Source organism: Nematolebias whitei, chromosome 3 (assembly GCF_014905685.2).
Source record: "Nematolebias whitei isolate Nwh7 chromosome 3, NemWhi1, whole genome shotgun sequence".
Lineage (NCBI taxonomy): Eukaryota > Metazoa > Chordata > Actinopteri > Cyprinodontiformes > Rivulidae > Nematolebias > Nematolebias whitei.
Window position 1 is genome coordinate 39664486 of NC_056500.1, and position 22433 is coordinate 39686918.

At 40.3% G+C, this 22433-nt stretch overlaps 1 protein-coding gene across 1 annotated transcript in view; it reads left to right on the forward strand.

Annotated features, from left to right (window-relative positions):
- slit2 (slit homolog 2 (Drosophila)) overlaps window positions 1-22433 on the forward strand; it is a 118936-nt gene that overhangs the window by 95849 nt on the left and 654 nt on the right. The window contains exons 15-36 of the mRNA XM_037674336.1: window positions 158-194; window positions 540-690; window positions 818-892; window positions 1063-1206; window positions 1288-1431; window positions 2294-2460; window positions 2540-2672; window positions 3751-3819; window positions 4078-4149; window positions 4813-4884; window positions 4991-5062; window positions 6518-6681; window positions 8502-8626; window positions 8725-8822; window positions 11640-11779; window positions 14643-14736; window positions 15058-15195; window positions 16916-17156; window positions 19106-19236; window positions 19327-19481; window positions 19928-20273; window positions 20396-20610. Of these exons, the coding sequence (XP_037530264.1) occupies window positions 158-194; window positions 540-690; window positions 818-892; window positions 1063-1206; window positions 1288-1431; window positions 2294-2460; window positions 2540-2672; window positions 3751-3819; window positions 4078-4149; window positions 4813-4884; window positions 4991-5062; window positions 6518-6681; window positions 8502-8626; window positions 8725-8822; window positions 11640-11779; window positions 14643-14736; window positions 15058-15195; window positions 16916-17156; window positions 19106-19236; window positions 19327-19481; window positions 19928-20273; window positions 20396-20610 (2983 nt within the window). The remainder of the gene's footprint in view (window positions 1-157; window positions 195-539; window positions 691-817; window positions 893-1062; window positions 1207-1287; window positions 1432-2293; window positions 2461-2539; window positions 2673-3750; window positions 3820-4077; window positions 4150-4812; window positions 4885-4990; window positions 5063-6517; window positions 6682-8501; window positions 8627-8724; window positions 8823-11639; window positions 11780-14642; window positions 14737-15057; window positions 15196-16915; window positions 17157-19105; window positions 19237-19326; window positions 19482-19927; window positions 20274-20395; window positions 20611-22433) is intronic.

Genomic DNA, 22433 nt, shown 5'->3' on the forward strand with positions numbered 1-22433 from the left:
ACATATATATATATATATATATATATATATACTAAAATAAACTACTACTTAGTACTTGTACTATTCCTACTTTGCAGTTTTCCACTTATCGTTGGGCTACAGGGTATGGATCCCTCGCGATAAACGTGGGATTACTGTAATATTATTTTTATATTAGCCTAGCCTGGAGGAAGACTTCAGCCCCTCCATGGTCAGTGACTGATGTCACTGCTCATATTATTGATAACTATTTCACTGAACGTCACTTCAAAAAATGACCAGATTATCCCTTTAAGTCTCTGATACATATACAGCATTTTGGAAATGTTGCATGTAATCAAAATAAGTCACTTTTTTCTGGTCATTTTTGGTTTATTTAGATTTTTCCCCTCTCTAAACCAAAGTGACACACCTCTTCTTCTGCAACTTTTGCAGGTTCCTCCATTATTGAACAGCCTGTACTTTTATTTTTAATATTATTAGACAAAGGGCCTGTTAATGCTGGGGTTTGGGCCTCACATAGTGAGGGTGTTCATTGATCTTGCTGTGATTAAAACCAGGTACCGAGGATTACCGCAGCAAGCTTGGAGGCGATTGTTTTGCTGACTTGGCCTGCCCCGAGAAGTGTCGCTGCGAGGGCACAACAGTCGACTGCTCCAACCAGAAACTCACCAAAATCCCAGATCACATTCCTCAATACACGGCCGAGCTGTGAGTCACTCTCTCTCGTACAACACGCGCCACCGGAGAAACCTCGCATCGCTCACCATCTCCTCTTGCCGAATCTGTCTTTTTCTAATTATCTTTGACCCTTTTCCTCCCCGTTACGTGTTTTTAGGCGTTTGAACAACAATGAATTCACTGTGCTCGAGGCGACGGGGATCTTCAAAAAGTTGCCTCAGCTGAGGAAGATGTGAGTCAGACGTGTAACTGTAATAAGAACAAAGTGTGACAGATGTTTGTCGGGAAGTCAACCCGAGGTCACACAGAGAAAACGATGATTATAAACATGTTTTCTCTTGCTGTCGTTCATGACGTTCATGCTTTCTTACCTTTCTCCTTCCTGTTTTGCCCTCCATGCAGAAACCTGAGTAATAATCGTATCACTGACATAGAGGAGGGGACATTTGAAGGCGCCTCGGGGGTCAACGAGTTGATACTGACCTCCAACAAACTGGAAAACATACACCACCATATGTTAAAGGGACTCGGTGGTCTCCGCACACTGTGGGTGCACACACTCAAACATTTATTTTACACACACCAACTTATTCAATTGTATGAACGTGTGTGTTTGTGTGTATAAAGTATGCTGAGGAGCAATCGCATCAGCTGTGTGAGCAACAGCAGCTTCGTTGGGTTGAGTTCAGTGCGTCTCCTCTCACTCTACGACAACCAGATCACCTCCATGAGCCCGGGAGCCTTTGACACGCTGCACTCCTTGTCCACGCTGTGAGTATAAACAACACGGGACGCTGATGTAGAGTAATGTGAGTGTCGCGATCCACGGTGAGCAGGGGGGTGAAGAGCCCCACTGTAGGACTAGATGCAGAACCAGAAGCTTTATTACAAACCATGGAGCTGCCGAAGGTAGAACAAACAAAACTTATTTACTTTTTGCTTGTCTGAAGTGGTGCAATGTGACAGATCCTGGTGAGTGGAAGGAGAAATTTTATCCACCACCTGGTGCAATGGCGGAACCAGAGGGTGGCCATTGGTGGCCTTGGCTGCCATAGAGTAATCCTCAGCCACCCCAAGAGCCACTCTAATCATTTGAGGAACTTTTAAGCCATATAAAAACTAGAAACCATAGTTTTCTCAAATGATCCGGGTGGCCAGTTCACATTTTTATAAAAATGGTGGTGGCTTCTTGGACTTTGACATGGAAACCTAATTTTTGATAGTGACCTTTCTTACAACTAGATGCTGCAAAAGACCAAAATTGAAGTTGGTGCCTCACTTATTTTCCAAGTTATCACACTTACAACATGCACAGATGGAGGGAATTTCCAATTCTACACTTGGCTCTGCGACGGGGGACAAATAGACTAACACAAGAGCAGGGAAATAATGACAAGGATCTCAGAAATACCAGAGGAACCCTGGCTCCATATAAATACAGAAATAACAGAACACAAATCAAGAGCAAAAAGTAAATCTATAAAACAGATGTGATCAAAAACATTGACGCACATGAAATAAAAGACATAAAACCAACGTTAAAACCCTTTGAATCATAGCCATGACAGATATTTGTCTTTTGTCGTCTTCTGTTGAGCATGCATCAGGACTCTTTGTCGTCTTGTTTCTGCAGAAATCTCCTGGCCAATCCCTTCAACTGTAACTGCCACCTGGCCTGGCTTGGCGATTGGCTGAGGAGGAAACGGATCGTGACAGGAAACCCTCGCTGCCAGAATCCGTACTTCTTGAAGGAGATTCCCATCCAGGATGTAGCCGTCCAAGACTTTGCCTGTGAAGATGGTAAGATAAAAACTGTATTATCATGTTTCTTTTAATATTCTTCTTCACATATTTTCATTAACGTATTCATCGTTTTCAGGTAACAGTGAGAACAGCTGTTCTCCAGTCCTGAGGTGTCCAGCAGAGTGTTCCTGTCTGGACACTGTGGTCCGCTGCAGCAACAAGGGTCTCACCACGCTGCCCAAAGGCCTCCCCAAAGAGACCACTGAGCTGTGAGCATTTAACAATCATTCATTTACAAAAAGCCAATCAAACTGTTCAGCTGTGTATCTAAACACTGGAATACAAAATTGTTTATTTTCATGGAGGACTGAGTTTTCATGTGGCACCACAAAAAAGTTGAATCGCATCATCAAAAACTACCTAACAACTGATATTATTATTAGCTACTATAAAACTGTAATACTTTGTAAAAGTTTGGGTACAACAAAGATGCTTATTTCAGTTGTAAATGACAATTAGATCGCCATGACCTAATTGGTGTGTTTTTAACATGATCAGGGCAGAAATTCATGATTATCCATGAGTTAATTAACCATTAACTTGTCATTAACTAATTAGGAGCTATTTAAAGCAACTGTATAAGGAGTTTATGATAACACAAGGACTTGTTAGCAATTAGCTCTTCATTAGTGCCTCATTAGTGCTCATGTCACTAAAACTCTGTAGCCCTTCTTGTGTTGTCAGATTATAAAATGCATTTATGTAGAAAACAATCAAATCATGGAGCAACAACAGGAGGACAATGGACGCTTTTATAAAATGTCATCATTCCTCGCTGGTGGAGGAGAAGCACATCCTGCAGTGTCACAGAGGATTTTATTTCTGACAGCTGAACGTTCACACACTGAGTCTCAGAAAAACACCCCCACACTGGAAAACTTTAGCTCTATACATTAAACACCAGGCAGTGGAGGAAGGTGTTCAGTTCTCCTGAAGGGAACGTTGCTCCTCCAGTATTAACAAAGAATTAGTTAAAACACTGGATTAATGACCATAAAGCGACAGAAATGTGATCTCACTTGCGTGTGGGTGTGAGAGCGACGCCTGTGGGAACACTGAACTTCAGTGTTTATTATCTCTGTAATGTTAATGAGGAGGCAGGATGTGAGGAATTTCCCACATGGCTTAAATTAATGTTCTCCTTCTTCCCCTTCTCTCTTTCTCTTTGTTTTGTAATCACCCTTTTACATTCTTCATATTGCCCTTTTTGATTTCCAAACCACTTCCATGTGTGTGTGTGTGTGTGTGTGTTTGTGTGTTCTCGTTCCCTTCCTGTCTGTCTCGCAGGTATTTGGACGGTAACCACTTCACTCAGGTTCCTGCGGGGCTCTCCAATTACAAACATCTAAACCTCATGTAAGTTTAAGCTGCAGGAGCTCAAGAGACTCGAGTCCCAAAGCCAAAACCCGGTCGAACACGCGCCGTCGAGTGCCGTGACTTGGCCTTTGTTTCCTCTGATTTGAAGACTCGAACTAACAAACTGTCGTTCTGTCGGACGTTTGTGTTGTAATGTCAGAACAGCACAATCCAAGCAAGGGTTGTGCAAAACGTGTGCGTGTGGATTTGTTTATGCATGTGTTTGTGTGTTTATGCGCCTGTTGTTTCCTTTTTCAGTGATTTGAGTAACAACCAGATCAGCACGTTGTCCAACCACAGCCTCAGTAACATGTCCGAGCTGCTTACCCTGTGAGTCTGGCTTCACATCCGTCTCTTTCTTTCTAACATGGAGATGTGTCTAATTTGCTAATATACAAATTATGTTCTGCATAAATCACCACAGATTAATGTTTTCTTATGATTTATTTTTTATGTGTCAAGGACAGAATCTGTGAGCTGTCTGAAGCGAATCAAATGTCTAAACCAGGGTTTCCCAACCCTGGTCCTTGAGGAACGCCATCTTGCATGTTTTAGTTGATTCCTGCTAAGACATACCTGATTTTAATAAATGGGTGATTAACAGGCTTCTGCAGAACGAGAGGAAGTAATTAAATCACTGAATCAGGTGTGTTGGAGAAGGGAAAAACAAACATGCAGGATGGTGTTCCTCAAGGAACAGGGTTGGGAACCACTGGTCTAAACTAAATCTACCGATAAAGGAAAGGAACAAAGTGGAACAACATAATTTGTGTTCACAGTTTTTTAAACACAACATTTAATGCAGCAACACACACATAAAACCAAAATGAAAGGATCAGAATTTGACTGCATGGAGCTCTTGTGTGTTTTGCGTTTGCCGCTTTCCCTGCAGAACTTAGACGCGTAACGACGACGCAGTCAAAACGTGCATTTGAAGATTTCCAAACCTTTTCAGTGTGTCTCCATGCCAACATGTTCTTTTTGTGTGCAAAGCATCCTGAGCTACAACCGCCTGCGCTGCATCCCAGTGAGGGCGTTCGACGGACTCAAGTCTCTCCGACTGCTGTGAGTTCGTCTCGACCCACGCCGGAAAACGTCGGGCACTTTCTCCTGGCGTGCATTCCAGACTGAACGCTGTCCCCCCCTCATCATGTTTCCCTCGTTTTCCCAGGTCTCTCCATGGCAACGACATATCACTGATACCAGAAGGAGCTTTTAAAGACCTATCGTCGCTCTCCCATCTGTGAGTAACACACGGGACTCAAAGGGTGACTTCAAACAGGAGGGAGGAAGCTTCTGTTTCACATCCTGCAACATGGACAGAATGAGCTGAAAGAAAGTGCACAAGCTAGAAATTTATCTTTTAGAAAGAGATTTAGGATGTGCTCTGTGGCAAGAGGGTTGAAACTGAAGAAAAGAGTTATTAAACATTAATAAATACTGTACAGTCGCCTTCTGTTGGGAGTGATACACAAGTTTAACTTTGGAGCTGATCAACTGGCTTTACGTTTTCCGGAGGTTTAACTTTCTTATGGGGATATTTAACATGCGTTACATGAAATGGTGTGAAATTAGTCCAATTATATATTAAAATAGATTGTATAGATCCACTGTTGGCTCTTTGACCACTGAAACAATGCAGTCATAGAGGCTCAGTAAAGAAAACTGACCATTATTCTGAAAAGAGCGTTACAGGATTCCAGAGGAAACATCTGAATCATACGAGCCCATTTAACAGAAAGTTTAATCATGATAGTGTATTGAATATAAATGCCAAATATATACAGTTTAACTATAAAATCAGACATACAGAAAATATTTGACAACACTTGAAGCTTTGTAGATTTGCTCACTCACTTGAATTCAACTTGTTTTAAAGATCAAGCTGTCATTTTGGAGCACAGAGTTTCACTTATAGGTTTAATAAAACAGCATCAGAAACAAATGTGGATAAAAATATCTCTCTGTAATACTCTAGGAGTCTAAGACATACTCTGTAAACTGGATCTTGTGACAATACATGTGTTAGCCTAAATATGAAAAAAAAAAAAAATACAGTATAAAATAAATCCATGTTTTTTTTTTTTTTAATCTTTAAGGTTTATTTTAAGTCTAGAAACACAACTTTAAAAAAAAGAAAGTTTTAGTCTAACTTAATCCAAAGAGGTTTGTTTTATTTGTCTACGATTTTTTTATTTTAGTCAAACTTCCTTGTTTATTTGATAAAATGCAGGTTTTCATCAAGTTGCTTTCTTTTCAATTAAGAATATCTGGGGCCCAGATGGAGACTGTCCAAGAGCCACTTTTGGCCCTTGGGTCATATGTTGCCTGTGTCAGATCTAGAAAGTTAATCACTTTTTCTATTATTTTGATTTTATTTTATTTTTGCACTGTGGCGTTTGTAGCCTGCAGATAAAATTGTTTTACTTTTTATAAATGTGCAAAATGTAAAACATACAGAGACTTTATTTTTACTTTAACAAAGACAAACACTGGTTATCACGTTGTGAAGGAGCTGATTGAGTCTTAGAATTGCTCCTATATTTGCCCAAATTGATTCATCAGTTTATTAGATTTTGTCCAACTATTACAGGACTCGAACATTGTGCCAACTGGACTTGCATTTTTTAAATGCTGTTTCACAGTTTTACATGTTGACTAGTCGTCATTTGTCATTTTGCCTCCGATCATCCTGCAGGGCTCTGGGTGCCAACCCTCTGCACTGTGACTGCCACATGCAGTGGCTCTCAGACTGGGTGAAGAGCGGCTACAAGGAGCCCGGCATCGCCCGGTGTGCAGGGCCCGGCGACATGACCGACAAACTGCTCCTCACCACACCCTCCAAGAAGTTTACCTGCACAGGTACACGCACAGGTTAAATCTTACAGCACGTAGACACACACACAGTTTTATGTGCTGCTAAACAATGAAAGGATGAATGAGTTACTATTTGTAGTGTAAAATAAAAATAACCAACTTTTAATGTGTTAGGGTGAAATGTTTGTACTTAATTTATGAAGATGCTGCTTGGGTTTTTTTCATGACGAGGTGATTTGGTTGTCGGCTCAATCAGCCCATTAAAAAACTTTTTAAACGTTAGCATTAGTCAATAATTTCACAACTTCAGCAGACCAAAATGAATGCACTTATTGGGTTTGTCTCAAAAATAAAAAAAATGACAAAAAAAATGGCACTGTCAGTGTCTTAAATTAAAACAATACAGGCATATTTAAAGACATTTTAAATGAAGCGTAACAGCATTTTTTTTCTTGTAGGCATTCATGATGAATATATGCGCAATAAATAAATAATATCAATTAATTAACAAATAAATATCACACCTGATCTTCTACATTTTAAAAATATTTAATCTTCCATTTATTAGTATTTTTTAAGTTGTACGTTTAATATATCCACCTAGTCCAACAATTTTCATTCAGGTCATCTAGACAGTTTTTTTTTTTTTTTGATGAAACGTTTCACCTTCCATCCAGAAGGCTTCATCAGTCAAGGAAACACACAACACAAAACTGATTCTTCCCCCAAACAGCTTACTCCAAAGCGGAACAAACCAGTTATGTTGGTGCTAAGATGGTGTCTTTGGCACGCCCCTTCCTCTGTTGCCAGCCCTCGTCCTCGTCGACAGTCATGTCAAACTGGTTCAAAACCAAAAAAGTCCACCTAGTGTTCTTTAACAATGGGGATCTGTGGTAGCCCAGTGGTCCATGCTGTGGTTTTGTAATCCTGAGGCCGCAGGTTTGAGCCCAGGTTGTGTCAGGAAGGACAACCAGCATTAAAAAAAAATTAAAATCTTTAATGCAAATTCAATGGAGGAAAAAAAAAAAGGTGTGTGTGTGTGTGGTGGGGCGGTATTTTAACAGTGAACATTTATACATTCCACATACATTCTTACATGTCACAGTTTATTTGTCTTTGCCTAACAGTTAGATGTGATGGGGAATAGTAAATGTTTTTAACGTCTCTAAAATCCTCAGGTTTGTTGGATGCATGCTTATGGCTGCAGCTTGTCTTATATAAAAGTTTTGCTGACCATGACCTAATCATCTCACGTTAACTCTGAACACATGACTGAAACCTATTTTTGACCTAATCTAACTGACGCCCTGTAGAAGTCCCCGGGCCTTGTGGTTTTCTGGTGCCAGGTAAAGTAGTCGGTCATATCCCAGTCAGTTCTCTTCAGCCCCTCATTCCCCAGTTTGGAAAAAGTCCCCCAGCCCAGTTTTCCTTTTCCTGGAGATCCTTTCCCAGTCTGAACTGCTCTGCTTCCCTTTCAGTCCTCGTGTTTGAACCGTGGTGTGTCCTCTTCAGTGTTGATTTATTCTCATCAGAGTTGAGAATATTCATGTATTCTGTGCATATAAGGGTCCTGCACAGAAAAAAAAACACATTTCTTATTTAATAAATTGAAGAAATCACAATTAGAAGTTTTATTTCTTTACAGATTGGCCTAATTAATTTTGTCATGCTATATTTTAATATTCTGAGTCACAATCAAAAGGTGGATGTCACCGTTATCTTTATGTGCAGGTCCTTAATAATGTACAACTGTCTAAGTGTGTGTTGTTGACTGTTAGCTCACTTTACTCCCCCTACGAGGAGACTACATGGAGATAAACACATTTCTTGTTTGTATGTGTTGTTTTTGGTCGTGCATGGCACAGGCCCAGTGGATTTGACTATCCAGGCTAAGTGTGACCCCTGCCTGTCCAACCCCTGCAAGAATGACGGCACATGCGCCAGCGACCCTGTGCACTACTACCGCTGCACCTGCCCTTATGGATTTAAGGTATTTAGATGCTGTCTGCTGTCATTTCTTTGAGACAGCTGATGGACGTCGCTCTTTTAAAAGTTCTTTTGTGTGTCTGTGTGTGTGTTTGTTTGCAGGGGCAAAACTGCGAGCAGCCCATTCACGCCTGCATCAGTAACCCATGTCAGAATGGTGGGACGTGTCATCTGAAGGAAGGAGAAGGAAGCAACTTTTGGTGAGAAACTCTTGTACATCCAGAATTTTTTAGCTGGTAATAATTTGTGGGTTATGGGTTTTGTTCTGTGCATTTTGTTGAGGAGCAGGAACTTCACAGGCTGTAATTAAAGTGTGTTCAACACAGACTGTCCTGTAAATTTCAGTTAACAGCTCAAACAACAAACATGAAATCCTCATTAAAATATATATCAGTTTTACTGTCTGTAGCAAAACACAAATTTTGTGAGCTTTGGCTAAAAAGAGTTGCTTAGACCCAAAGCTGAACCAGATTTATCAGTAATAAACAAGAAGGAAGCTGATGAACCCACCACTGACAGATTTGAATAATGATTGTTTGTAGTTATCGAGATGAGTGCTGTTTATGTTGTTGACTGCAACTGAACAAGGAATGTTTAAATGTTTTTGGTGCAAGATATTAAAGTTGGTAGGAGTTCATCTGTGGAGAAGAACAGACGGAGGTTTTTTTAATTTACTTTTTTTGTCTAAAGAGGCAGCGCAGAGTGGTGGATCCTAACGAGCGAAGGGAACAATTTTATCCACCAATTTGATAGAACCGTTGACGCTCTGCAAGAAGGTTGCTGGTTCAAATCCCGGTCAGAGGTCTTTCTGGGAGGAGTTTGCATGTTCTCTCCGTGCATGCGTGGGTTTTCTCCGGGTACTCCAATTTCCTCCCACAAACCAAAAACATGCATGTTAGTGACTGTTGACTCTAAATTGTCCCTAGGTGTGAGTGAGAGAGTGAATGGTTGTTTGTCTGTGTCCCTGTGATGGACTGGTGGAGACCTGTCCAGGATGTCTCCCGCCTCTCGCACAGTGGCTGCTGGATATGTGCAACTGTGACCCCCCATGACCCAAAAAGGAAGAAGCAGGTAAAGAAATGGGTGGATGGATATATTTGGTGGCAATCTTCTTGGACTTTGACGTGGCAACGCAGTTCCTGACAGGAAAACTTCTTACACATAGATGCGACCACACACCAAAAAGGAAGTTATCCCGGTGGTTATTTTGCAAGTTATCCAGCTCACAAGGTTTACATATGGCAGTGGCCATCTTGGATTCTCATGTGGCAACCCAATTTTTTTAAAGTAAACTTTCTTACCCCTAAATGCAGTCACATGCCAAAAAGGAACTTGGCCTGTTGCTATTTTTCAATTTATTCAGCTCACAAGGTTTACATAGGAATATGGAAGTGGCCATGTGGATTATGACCTGGCACCCTACTTTACTTACGCCATCTAGGCGTAAGAAAAGTTCCTTTCGAAAACGAGGTTCCACTTCAAAATCCAAGATGGCCACCACCATGTATATATGTAAACTAGACACTGCTATCATTTGAGGAAACTATGCTTTCAAGTTTTTATATTACTGAAGAGTAAAGGTTCCTCCAATGACTGGAGTGGCCAGTCCGATGGCCAAAGAGAAATGTATTGGCCGCCCCCTGGCTCCACCATTGCACCTGGTAGCAGATAGAATTGCTCCATCCACTCAACAGTCTCGGTCACGCTGCGCTGCCTTGGACCAGCACTGATACTGCACCAGGAATGGAAGTTAGCAATGAATTAAGAGGATAATTAGCTCAGGGGATGTTTTTGTTTTCATGGTGTGTCTGTTGTGGACAGTCCTGCTCTCGTCACGACCTCATTAATAAGTTCAATGGCAACACGAGGCAACGTGCTGGATGCTTTTTATTCTTAAGGGAAAATACGTATCATGGAGAGCTGTTACTATTTAATAAACTGTTAACCCTCGAGAGCGTTTACAGCATAAAAGCTCTTCATTAAAGCCATTATAATACCACTCTGTGTATGTGTGTGTGAGAGAGAGCCAGGGTTGTTTTAAAGCTGAGTGATACTTACTGAGCTGAGGCACATCCGTACAAGCTTCAAATCTTTTAGCAGAATTATTTCTCTCTTCTGGGAAAATGTAGATGGAGTTAACACTGTGGTTATGAGCTGCAGTCATGCACGGTGTCTCTGTGGTGCAGGCACGTGCAACTTTTACATACAGATGTTCCTCAAAATGTCATTAATATTTAAGAAATTGCTGGATTTATCAAATAGGCACTTACAACTAATGATAATATACTAATATTTTGACCATTTTTATGGCACTTTACTGAAACTGTTTTGCTTTACATCAAGATGGCTGCAAACTCTGGAGAGTTTACAGTTCTGGTATTGTTTCATCTTAGCTGACCATAACACAATAATTAAAAGAGCACCTTATTTGGTGGATCTGCTCCAGAAAGGTTCATGTTACTTTTCAGTAAGATTTTTTCATATGAATCAGAATGGGTCAAATACTACTGACCAGTCATGTGAAGTCCCTCAGGGTTCTGTTCTGGTCACCTTTTTTTTCTCCTATTGCCTGTTTTTAGCTGTTCCGCAGGCGAAAGATTAATGTGAAAGTGTCTATTTGGATGATGTTACCTGTAACAGGGCATCCATGGAAAATAATCAGCCAACTAATTAGTAACAAGAGTACCGCATATGGTACATTATACGCACATTGGTACAGTATTGTACAGCAATGCATAGCAATAGCCCAGACAAGCAGACTTTTATAACATTTGACCTTGATTGTTGACCTTGACCTTGAAGTTGAGTGATGAAAAGTGTACGTGACATTCCATCAATTGATGATATGAATGTGCATCAATTTACATTAAAATTATCTTGAGCGCATCAGAAATTCTGGGCAGGACAAGAGAAAGTTTATTGACGTAAGGATCCTTTCAACAGACGTATTAAAACTATTGTTGTTTGTGGGCCTGTGTGTAGCAATGTTTTTACTCAGCAGTGTGTGTGTGTTTTAGGTGCGTGTGTCCGGAGGGCTTTGAAGGTGATGCGTGTGAGATCAACATCGACGACTGTGAAGATAACGACTGTGAGAACAACTCCACCTGCGTTGATGGAATCAATAACTATACGTGCATGTGTTCACCAGAATACACAGGTAACAAACACGGTGTGAATGAAGCAGCTGCAAACAGGATGTCAGCGTGTTTTCTGCCGTTCATTTATTTCTTTATTAACTCTGAAAACGTTGGATATGAACCTACCAAACTCTGCTCCATTGGTTTTATTAGCTGAAGTAAAAAGAACAAACTGCGACTCTGCTTCAACTTTATATAAGGTTACTAAGAAAAATGAACTTTCAAAACCAATGAATCATGTTTATTCCTGCAGTCATTTTTTATTTGAAGCCAAACACAAAGTGCACTTTGTTTTCACATTAACACAATGAAGGCAGGCCGTACTTTATCTCACTAGCTCTGCTCTGTTGCTACTCGTTTGTCTGCTTTTGCACCGTGCTGACCATCTCTGACTGCTAATCTTTGTGTCAGTGTTTGCGTTTTCTCCCTTTCCGTCTCTGGATGTTTTGCTGTCCTGTTTTTTCTTTCTTGCTGTGTTTTTTATCATCTGTCGTCTTTTTTTGTGGTTGCAGCTGCTACCAATGAGGTGGAGAGAGGTTAGTCTGTTCTTCTCTCTGTCCTTTTGGTCCCTCACGCCTGCCTATTTCCTTACCTCCATTCCTGATGTCCCTCTTTTCCTGTGCTTTATCTGCTCATTACTAGAAATGGGATATTTATTACCACATGATAGACATTTTGTGCATTTCATGTCTTTAATGCGCAGAAACGACAGCAGCTGCTGACATGTAATAACCAATCAATGAAAGAGGATGATCGCAACATCCTTGTTTGAAGCAATAAATAAAATAAATATTCTCATTTAAAAAGTCACATCAACATCATGTTCCTCATTCTTGCACCCGTTTACTCCTCCAAATTGCTTACTGTCATTTGTTTAAACTAAAGGTTCAAACAGTAACAAGTTGTATTTTTTACCAAGCTTTACTAGAATAAATGGTACATTTTATGTTGTTTTCAGCTCTGGAGCTCATATTGATCAAATCTGAAGTTGAATATGATATTTATTCATTTCTATGACTGAATTTAGAAATGGGAATTCATTCTTGAGATTTGAAAAGCCTGTGTAAACAAATAGAGCATGCTAAGTTGTGCGTTTTAAATGCAAATTAAATTAAAGCTAGTGTTCTTAGAAGGAACGTGTTTATCTACCATGTTGCATGCCAAGTTTTAAACACGCCCTTTGTGTTAGTTGTTAGCACTCAAAGTTTGTGTTTGGAATGACTCTCAGCTCCTATCACAACAAACCTGATCCCAATTTATATGACTATGACAGTTACAGGCATTTTTGTGTTTGCAAAAGTCCACTGGCTGTGGTACCCATTATGATTTGGGTTCACTCAAAACAATCAATTGTAGACGTACATCTAAGGAATAATTTCTGATAATTTTAATAAAATCCATCCTGTAGTTCATGGGAGTTTTTGCTAACAGACAGGCCAAAGTTTTAAACAAAGAGCTCATACAGTCGCTTCACACTTAATGTGTGTTGAGGATGATTTACAGCCGCTATCATCCATATTTATGTTTAATGAGGTGATTTAAAGGCTGCAGACATTTCAAACCAGCTGACTTTTAAAAGTAACCAGTTGTAGATGTCCATCCAAAGGTTGCCTTCCGCAACATTCATTAAAATCTGTACAATGGTTCAAAAGATATTTTGCTAACTGACAGACAAATAAACACACACAAAGGCAAGTCCATATTTGCTTGCCTTTTACTGTGGCGGGCAATATTAATGTTTCGCACAAAAAATGATACGTGATCATGCTGATTGAAAACTAAATGTTTACACTAAACTTTCAGGGATCAAAACAGCTGTTTGGGCAAATGTACCGGACAAACTGCAAAACAGACTAACTCCAGAAATCATCCGCACCTGAACCACCGACAGATTACCTGACTGATCATTGTGTAGCAAAGCAAGCATGCACTTTTTAAAACAAACCGAGACATCCGGTGCAAACACTGCAGACTTCTTTCAGGGGGACGATGTGTTGGGGCGGCGGTGGCTGAGTGGTTAGAGCAGTCGTCCTCCAGTGCAAGAGTTGGAGGTTCGATTCCACCACCAGTCGCATGCTGAAGTGTCACAGGGCAACACATTGAACCCCTCATTGCCTCCGACGTGTGTCCCATCAGTGTAGGAATGTGATAAAGCTCTGATTAATCTTTCTAGTAGAGAACTGTATGAATGGGTAAATGAGGCACAGATTGTAGTGTAAAGTGCTTTGAGTATCTTCATAAGATAGAAGGGTGCTATATAAGTACAGTCCATTTACCATTTATGATATGAGCTGCCACAACCTGAAAATAGGCTCAAGAGCAGCTCAAGATACAAACAGCCTAAACAATTGATCCAAACTTCAAACACAAAGGTCACAATGTGATTGAGCATCCACAGCATGTGCTGAAACCATTAAACCAGAAGTCCAAATGACCCAACAACAGCTCTGTATTTGCTACAAAAATTGTAGCTTTTTCTTGGGGTTGTCTAAAAAAATTCTAAATGACACCCTATAAATGTAAGGGTTTCACTGAACAAATACAACTTGGCAGGGTTGAGCAATTAATTCCTGAGTGGACATTCTGCTGTCAGGAGCATCAGTTTAAACCCTGATGCCTCATCAGTGATTCATGCGAGTCCACATTATCAGCGCACACACTGGAATACCATCCAGAAACCAACGAGCTCAGCAATGAGACCATTCATCAGACCTCAGGGTTGGTCTTGGCCACGAGAGAGTCATCCATCATCAGTGCACACACTTATGCACACTCATTTTACCGTATTTACTGCTGACACAGCCAGTGCAATAAAAGCCTTTCACGTTAACGCGGTGTAAAATAAAACGTGCTCATGTGAGGTGTGCATGTGTGTGCTTACAGGAGAGTTGTGTGAAGAGAAACTGGACTTCTGTGCCCCTGAGCTGAACCCGTGCCAGCACGACTCAAAATGCATTTTGACACCTCGGGGATACAAGTGAGTAGATTGTACACGCTCACACTCATGCACATGCACAGCTTTAGTGATCTTTGCTGCAGTATTTCAACACTTGTGCAGTGAAATTAATGACTTGTTCTGAACTTGTTCTTTAGCTGTTGCTTTCACACACAATACTGTTTTGTATTTGCACAGTCTAGACTCTCAGGGTCAATGGGGAGCTGATGGGTTGTTCTGTTTAACAACGCACATCCAGAGACAGTTTGTTTAAATGAAGAGCAGCTGTGTTCACAAAATGGCAAACTAATAATCAATAAACTGATGACCATGTTTGTCCGTGTGTGTATTTATATTTTAAAGGTGTGAGTGCACTCCCGGTTATGTAGGTGAGCATTGTGAGCTGGACTTTGATGACTGCAAGGAGAACAAATGTCAGAACGGAGGCCCGTGCATTGATGCTGTGAATGGATACACCTGCATCTGTCCAGAGGGATACAGGTACGCATGCCAGGGAAGCATGACACTAACGCTGACTGGAGCAAAGTAATGGAGAATCTCAATTTTACTCAGTTATTGAGATAATGTGTTAAGTGTTTATTCTTTGCAAATAAGTTTTTTTTTTTTGTTTTTTTTGTCCATCAAATCTTAAATGGGAAATGTTAAACTCTTCCTTTCAACCTCCTTCCTTTCAACTATTCCTGTCTGAAGAGTTTCAGTCAGGGTTTAGAGCTCACCACAGCACAGAAACTGCACTGGTGAAAGTTACTAATGATATTCTCATGGCCTCTGACAATGGACAGGTGTCTACACTGGTCCTGTTAGACCTCAGTGCTGCATTTGATACAGTTGATCATAATATTCTACAACAGAGACTTGAATATGATATTGGGATTACAGGAACAGCTCTAAATTGGTTTAAATCATATCTATTTGATAGATTCCAGTTTGTAAATGTAAATAATGAATCTTCTTCATACACCAAAGCTAGTCATGAATTTCCTCAGGGTTCAGTGCTTGGACCAATACTCTTTAACTTATATACTGTATGCTTCCATTACGTAAAGTTATTAAACAGCATGGGATAATTTTTCATTGTTAAGCTGATGATACAGAGTTATATTTGTCCATGAAACCCAATGAATCAATCAGTTATTAGACTACAAGCATGTCTTAAAGACATAAAAACCTGGATGACCCTAAATGTTCTTCTTTTGAACTCAGACAAGACTGAGGTTTTAGTTTTTGGACCTGAGCACATTAGGAATGAATTTTTCAGTCTTCCGTCCTCCTTAGATGGCATTAATCTGTCCTCCAGCTCTAATGTTAAAAATCTTGGTGTTGTTTTTGATCAGGACATGTCTTTTATCCCCCACATTAAAAACGTTATTAGAACTGCCTTCTTCCACCTGCGTAATATCACTAAAATTAGAAACATCTTATCTAAAAATGATGCAGAAAAACTGGTCCATGCATTTGTCACATCTGGACTGGACTATTGCAATGATTTATTATCTGGGTGTACAAATACTTCTTTAAAACATCTTCAGTTGATCCAAAATGCTGCTGCCAGAGTCTTAACTGGAGTTAGTGGGAGAGATCATATCTCTCCAGTTTTAGCTTCTCTCCATTGGCTCCCTGTCAAATCCAAAACAGAATTCAAAATCTTACTTCTAACTACAAAGCCCTCAACAACCTAGCTCCATCTTATATTACAGATCTTGTTCCATATTTTTCTAACAAAGCACTTCGCTCTCAGACCACAGGCTTACTTGTGGTTCCTAGAGTTTCCAAAAGCAGAATGGGATGCAGATCTTTCAGTTATCAGGCTCCTCTCTTGTGGAACCAACTTCCAGTTTCTGTCCGTGAGGCTGACACATCGTCCAGTTTTAAAACTGGGATTAAGACCTTACTTTTTGATAAATCCTATAGTTAGGGTTGACTTGTTATGTTGCCATAGTATTAGACTATTGGAGGACAAATTGACCTCATTTCCTTAAATTGATTGCTAAAATTGAATAGTTTTCACTTGATATTATTTCTATCTTAACATGTGATTCTTGACCTGCCATTGTGTGTCTGTTATGTATGTATATATATATATATATATATATATAGTGATTTTCAAACAAACTCTTAGTGGAAGTTATCATATGTTTCTGATCATTTCGACTTTTGTTTCTACATGTGATGTGTATGTGTGTGAACACGCATGTTGCAGTGGGTTATTCTGCGAGTTCTCCCCCCCGATGGTCCTTCCTCGCACCAGTCCTTGTGACAACCATGAATGCCTTAACGGGGCTCAGTGCATCGTCTTGGGAACAGACCCTCAGTGTCAGTGTCCCCACGGCTACGAGGGCGAGCGCTGCGAAACACTCGTCAGCGTCAACTTTGTCAACAGGGAGTCGTACCTGCAACTTCCCTCCAGCCTCCTCTCACCTCACACCAACATCAGTCTGCAGGTATGCCAAGTTTCAAACCCTTAAAGAAAGATTTCTGTTCCGGATACAATATTTGTGGGGAAAGTTGCCATTTTGGGTGGAATTTATAATTAACATTATTCAACTTTTTCCAGAAAATGCTTGGTTAGGTTTAACTAGTTTAATTTTATTCCCAAATGTATCTTGAGAATGTTTTTTTGTTTTGTTTGTTTGTTTTGTTTTAAAATGCTCATGATCAATTAAGTTCTAATCTTATCTCATCTTAAACACATGCTGGCACCTTTCATAACATGCACATTTATTATTTTTCCCATTAAAACAGCTGCATTGACTATTTAACACAAAGGAACAACAATAGGATGTTTTCAGCTTCGTTTGCAGCTTCACTGGACTTTTTAAAACATTCTGTTAGTTCACTTGCAGCTCTTAATGACCAAGTTGCTGAATGTCACATTTAAATACAAACCACATAATTCATATTAAAAACTGACTCCACTTGTGTTTTACATTTAAATTACACTGATGTCACAGTAATCCACATTGATTTTGTCCCATGTTTGAATCTTAAAAACAGTGGTAATGTCTGCGTGCTAACAGTCAGCACTGAGGAACACAGCCTAATTAAGGAGACCAAGCGAAGAAAATATTGGCAACACAAATATGGGTAACAATACATAATACAGCTCAGCTCAGTACTTATTTACTGGTGTTTAGCCAGAACGTACCTGTAAGGCCTCATGTATGAAAACGTGCACAGCCTTCACACTCAAAGTTGGCACAAGGATTAAATTTGAAAAGTGTTTACTCACAAAAATATTCAAATTTATCAAATCATGTGCATGCATGCTTCTGCAGCATATTACACTTGGATCATCCTGTCTCCTCCAAAAAATTAATTTTCTAATTAATATAGATACAAGGCAGGTTTCCACCCTGTGTCCAAATAACCACATGAAAGGCATTGAGTAAGGAAATAAAAAAAGGAATTCTACTGAATGTGAAAAAGATGTGCTGGTGTAGGAGGTGGAGGCAAGCATTAAAATTTTATTTAGTAGTCATTCCTCCAGGGTTAGTAATAAAAGGAAAAAATGAGGCGGCAGAAGGTGGCAAAAGCTTTTAACACCGCAGGATCTGAATTCCAGTCCTTGACTGAATTTTAAAAAAGGTGGTCCAACATCAAAGTTGATGTCAGGAAACGAGCCGCTGTGCATCAATGGAGCATTTCAGTATTGGAGTGTGGGAATTTCATATATCTGGGCATCATACGGATGAGGTCATCCCACACAGCTGGCATGGCACACCTCAGGGACGAGTATCAAGTACCCGACTTCTCAGGCAGCTCTCTTTCAAATGCATGCTTACATCTACATGTGATAAACATTTAAGGAACTAAAATTTACATTGGCGTGAAGTTGTTGTTTTTATCATTTTTGAGGCGGGTGCTTGTCGTGTTGTATGACGTTTAATGTAGTTTAGTTTTATTGTTTAGCTTTAAAACACAAACGCTCAAACTCATGAGAAACGTCTCGTTTAAATACCCCTTGACTTAAGAAAACAAAAGGGAGTCACATCTCGATTTATTTACGCAAGTTTCCAAACTTTATAGTTTTATATTGTCAACTAAAAAGGTTTGTGGAGTGGTACTCACATTCAGCAGGTCCAAAGTGTACATATATTTACATACATTGTCACCCAACGTTTGGTTTCGTATATCTTAACGTGCACATGAAACATGGCTTATAAAACCTGTTTGTGCATGCACACTGTTGATGCATGCAGCCCCTGGTGAGCATCGGTCCGTTTTAGATATTGCTATCAAAAAAAGTGATTTCAAAACATTCTTGTGCTCACTTGTTAGCACTGCTCTGTTACGGACAAATTATTGGTGAAAGTCTGTCAATGACACATTACATATAAGGAAATATTTAAAACACGTTGTGCTGCTGTAAATAAAACTGATCTGTTTTCAGATTGCTACCGATGAGGACAGTGGCATCTTGTTGTATAAAGGTGACAACGATCACATCGCAATGGAGCTGTACAGGGGACGCCTCAGGGTCAGCTACGACACCGGATCCTACCCACCTTCTGCTATTTACAGGTGCGTGCACTTACAGGAGGACGTGTCCGAGAGCACGCTCACAGATGATAGATAAGTGTTGTCTGAACATCTCTATCCTCTCTCTGGCAGTGTGGAGACGGTGAACGATGGGAGCTTCCATTCTGTGGAGTTAATAGCGTCAGATCAGACTCTGACTCTGTTCATCGATGGTGGAGCACCAAAATCCATCAACTCCATCAGCAAACAGTCTACACTCAATATAGATTCTCCACTTTACCTGGGAGGTAAGGACTCTTTGCGGGATTAGTTGTACCTTGAGGGTGGTCATAAACAAGAATTAGAACTGTATTTTTTAGACTGTTTGCATGTATTTCATTAAAAACTGAATGCATAAAAGGTCCTGATGCATGCTCAATAATCCAGGTAGGTGAATCTAACAAGGTGAGTCGGGTCCTCTGGACGGATTCTTTTTTGTTGAAATGTTTCGTCTTTTATCCAGAAGACTTCTTCAGTCTGACTGAAGAAGTCTTCTGGATAACATAGAAGACTTGCAACAAAGAAGAATCTGTCCAGAAGACCTGACCTCTGGACCTTGTTAAATACATAAAATAGTACTAAATTATTTTATTTTTAAGTTTAGCTAAAATACCAACTGATGACAGCATCTTTTTTATCCCTTCAACTTTACATAAGGAGTACACCAAAACAACTCACTCTTTTCTTTGTTCAGGGATGCCACAGAGGGTCTCTGGGGGTCTTTCTGCCCTGCAGCTCAGCTCAGGAGGTCGGAACGGCACCAGCTTCCACGGCTGCCTCCGTAACCTCTACATCAACGGGAAGCTCCAAAACCTGGGAGCCGGGCTGGAGCCTAAAGCTTTGGGTTCTGGGACTTTACAGAGCAGCAGAAAGTGGCTGGGTAACGGGGTGGAACCTGGCTGCCAGCCGTGTCAGAGAGGCGTCTGCGTCCAAGGCGATTGCCACCCGACGGGTCACCGCGGCTTCACGTGCACCTGCCACCCTGGGTGGACAGGCGCTCTGTGTGACCAGCAAATTAGCAATCCTTGCGATGGCAACAAGTGAGTGTAAAATAACTGTTATTTCATGTTTATATTAGTTTAACAACAATATAACGTCCAGTTCGAAGGTGTCTGTAAAAAGCATCCATCCACATTGTCGTCTACTGTCTTGTCTCTCCCAGGTGTATCCATGGAACCTGCATCCCCATCAACTCATACTCGTACTCGTGCCGCTGCCAGCCCGGGTTTGCTGGTGTGCTGTGCGATGAGCAGGATCCAGATGCAGCTAACCCCTGCAGCCTGTCTCACTGCAAACACGGAAAATGTCAAGTTTCGGGCCTGGGCAAAGCTTACTGCGAGTGCGACGGTGGATACACAGGGGAGGCTTGTGACCGAGGTGAGGAAAAGAAGGATGCTGGTCCAGAATCAACGCGTTTGTGGTACTTGTACAACTCGGTCTTTAATCTAGTTTTTTTATTTTTTATTAACATACTTAACCGTTGTTCAAGCTTCTACTTCCCTTCCTGCCAGCTCTTGTCTTTTAACAGTTTGTGTGTCTAAAACTTTCTAATGTTTGTGTACTAATGCTTCTAACCCATTAATATTTCAAATTAGCATCTCCTGAACTTCCTCTCAATCCTACGCGAGATGCGACTCAGGTGAGACTACCAGATTACGTAATTTTCATTATGTTGTTTTCTAAATTTCCCCCATTTAATGCAGCCCGACTCCTTCACTTTGCTTCCTCTTGTTTTCCCTTCGTGCAACCATTCTTGTAGCTCTTTTGTCACGTTTATTTTCGTATACGACGGTCTTTTCATAATAATGATGTACTATTTAATTTTTTTTTAGTTTAGTTTGTTGCGATCTACTTTTTTGTTAATTTAGCATCAAGTTAAGTTTCCTTATTTAGTGTTTTTCAACCTTTAAACTGTTTGTGCCATGAAAATAAAGAAACTTCGATTTCTGCGACATATGAGACATTTACAAAGTACAAAACCACTCCACTGATCCGACAGATACTGTATGAAGATTATTTTTCCAACTAAAGCAAGTTTATTTCCCATCGCCAAAGATGAGAGAAATACTGTTGATTATATCTTTGTGTGTATTCATTTGTCTGTCTCTTTGTGTAAAAGCTCGCCTCTGGGGACAAATTTTAACATAACTCTCAGATGTACATCTACAACTGATCAACTTTTGGAGTCAACTAAATTTAAGATGGCCTCCACAACTAAGCAACTTTAGCAAATTTAAAAAAAAAGCCATAATTCTGCTAATTTCGCAGATATTGCCCTAAACTTTGTTGCAGTAGTGGCTAAGCAGTACCCCTTATACATCACAGCACAAACATTAGGCACTACTTATCGGCTCTCTGCAGCCGTTAAGCACCAGACACTTTTGGAAAGAGCCGTACCTTTGGAAAGCCAGCACAAAACCACACAATGGTCGACATAGAGTCCAAATAATCCAGAGGAATCCAATGATAAAAGTCCGGGTGAGCAACGGAGAAAACACCGGACCTCCGAGCAACGCCTCCCCGCTGGACAGGCTCTCTGGTCCAGCAAACAGCACTCAGATTGACAGATGAGGCTGGAAATAGTTCTGGTTGAGTTCTGGTCGGCTCTCTGCAGCCACTGAGCGCCAAAGTCACTATGAATAAGGACCAAACGTTTTAGTCAGGTTCAGATTGGATCAAAACTTTCCTTCCATTTTGGCAGAAGGCAGAGGGCTGGAAGCACTGCTGAATTCTGGGAAGAGCACTGTTGCCTTGTGGGTAATGTAGTTCTTTTGGACAGGTGACAGTGTAGAATTATTGGAAAAAAACTACAAAATGGTGGGCGCCTGTCTGAGTTATTTATTTTTGTCATTAACTTTTTCCCAACGAGTACAGTGATATTACTGTACAGACCACAATCGTGTGTCTTGTACAATTCTTTTGTCCAATATGTCCACAAACCGTGATACAACAACCCCGCAGAAGTTGAACCGTGAAGTAGCGAAGGACTACTGTAACTCCATCCCTTCATATAATGATTTAATTTAAAAGGTCTGGCTTGAAAGGCTGTAGACAAAATGCATTCCTTCAAGGAATGCTATGCTTTATATTGTAAAGAGCTTTGCTACATAATTTCTAATATATATATATATATATATATATATATATATATATATATATATATATATATATATATATATATATATATATATATATATATT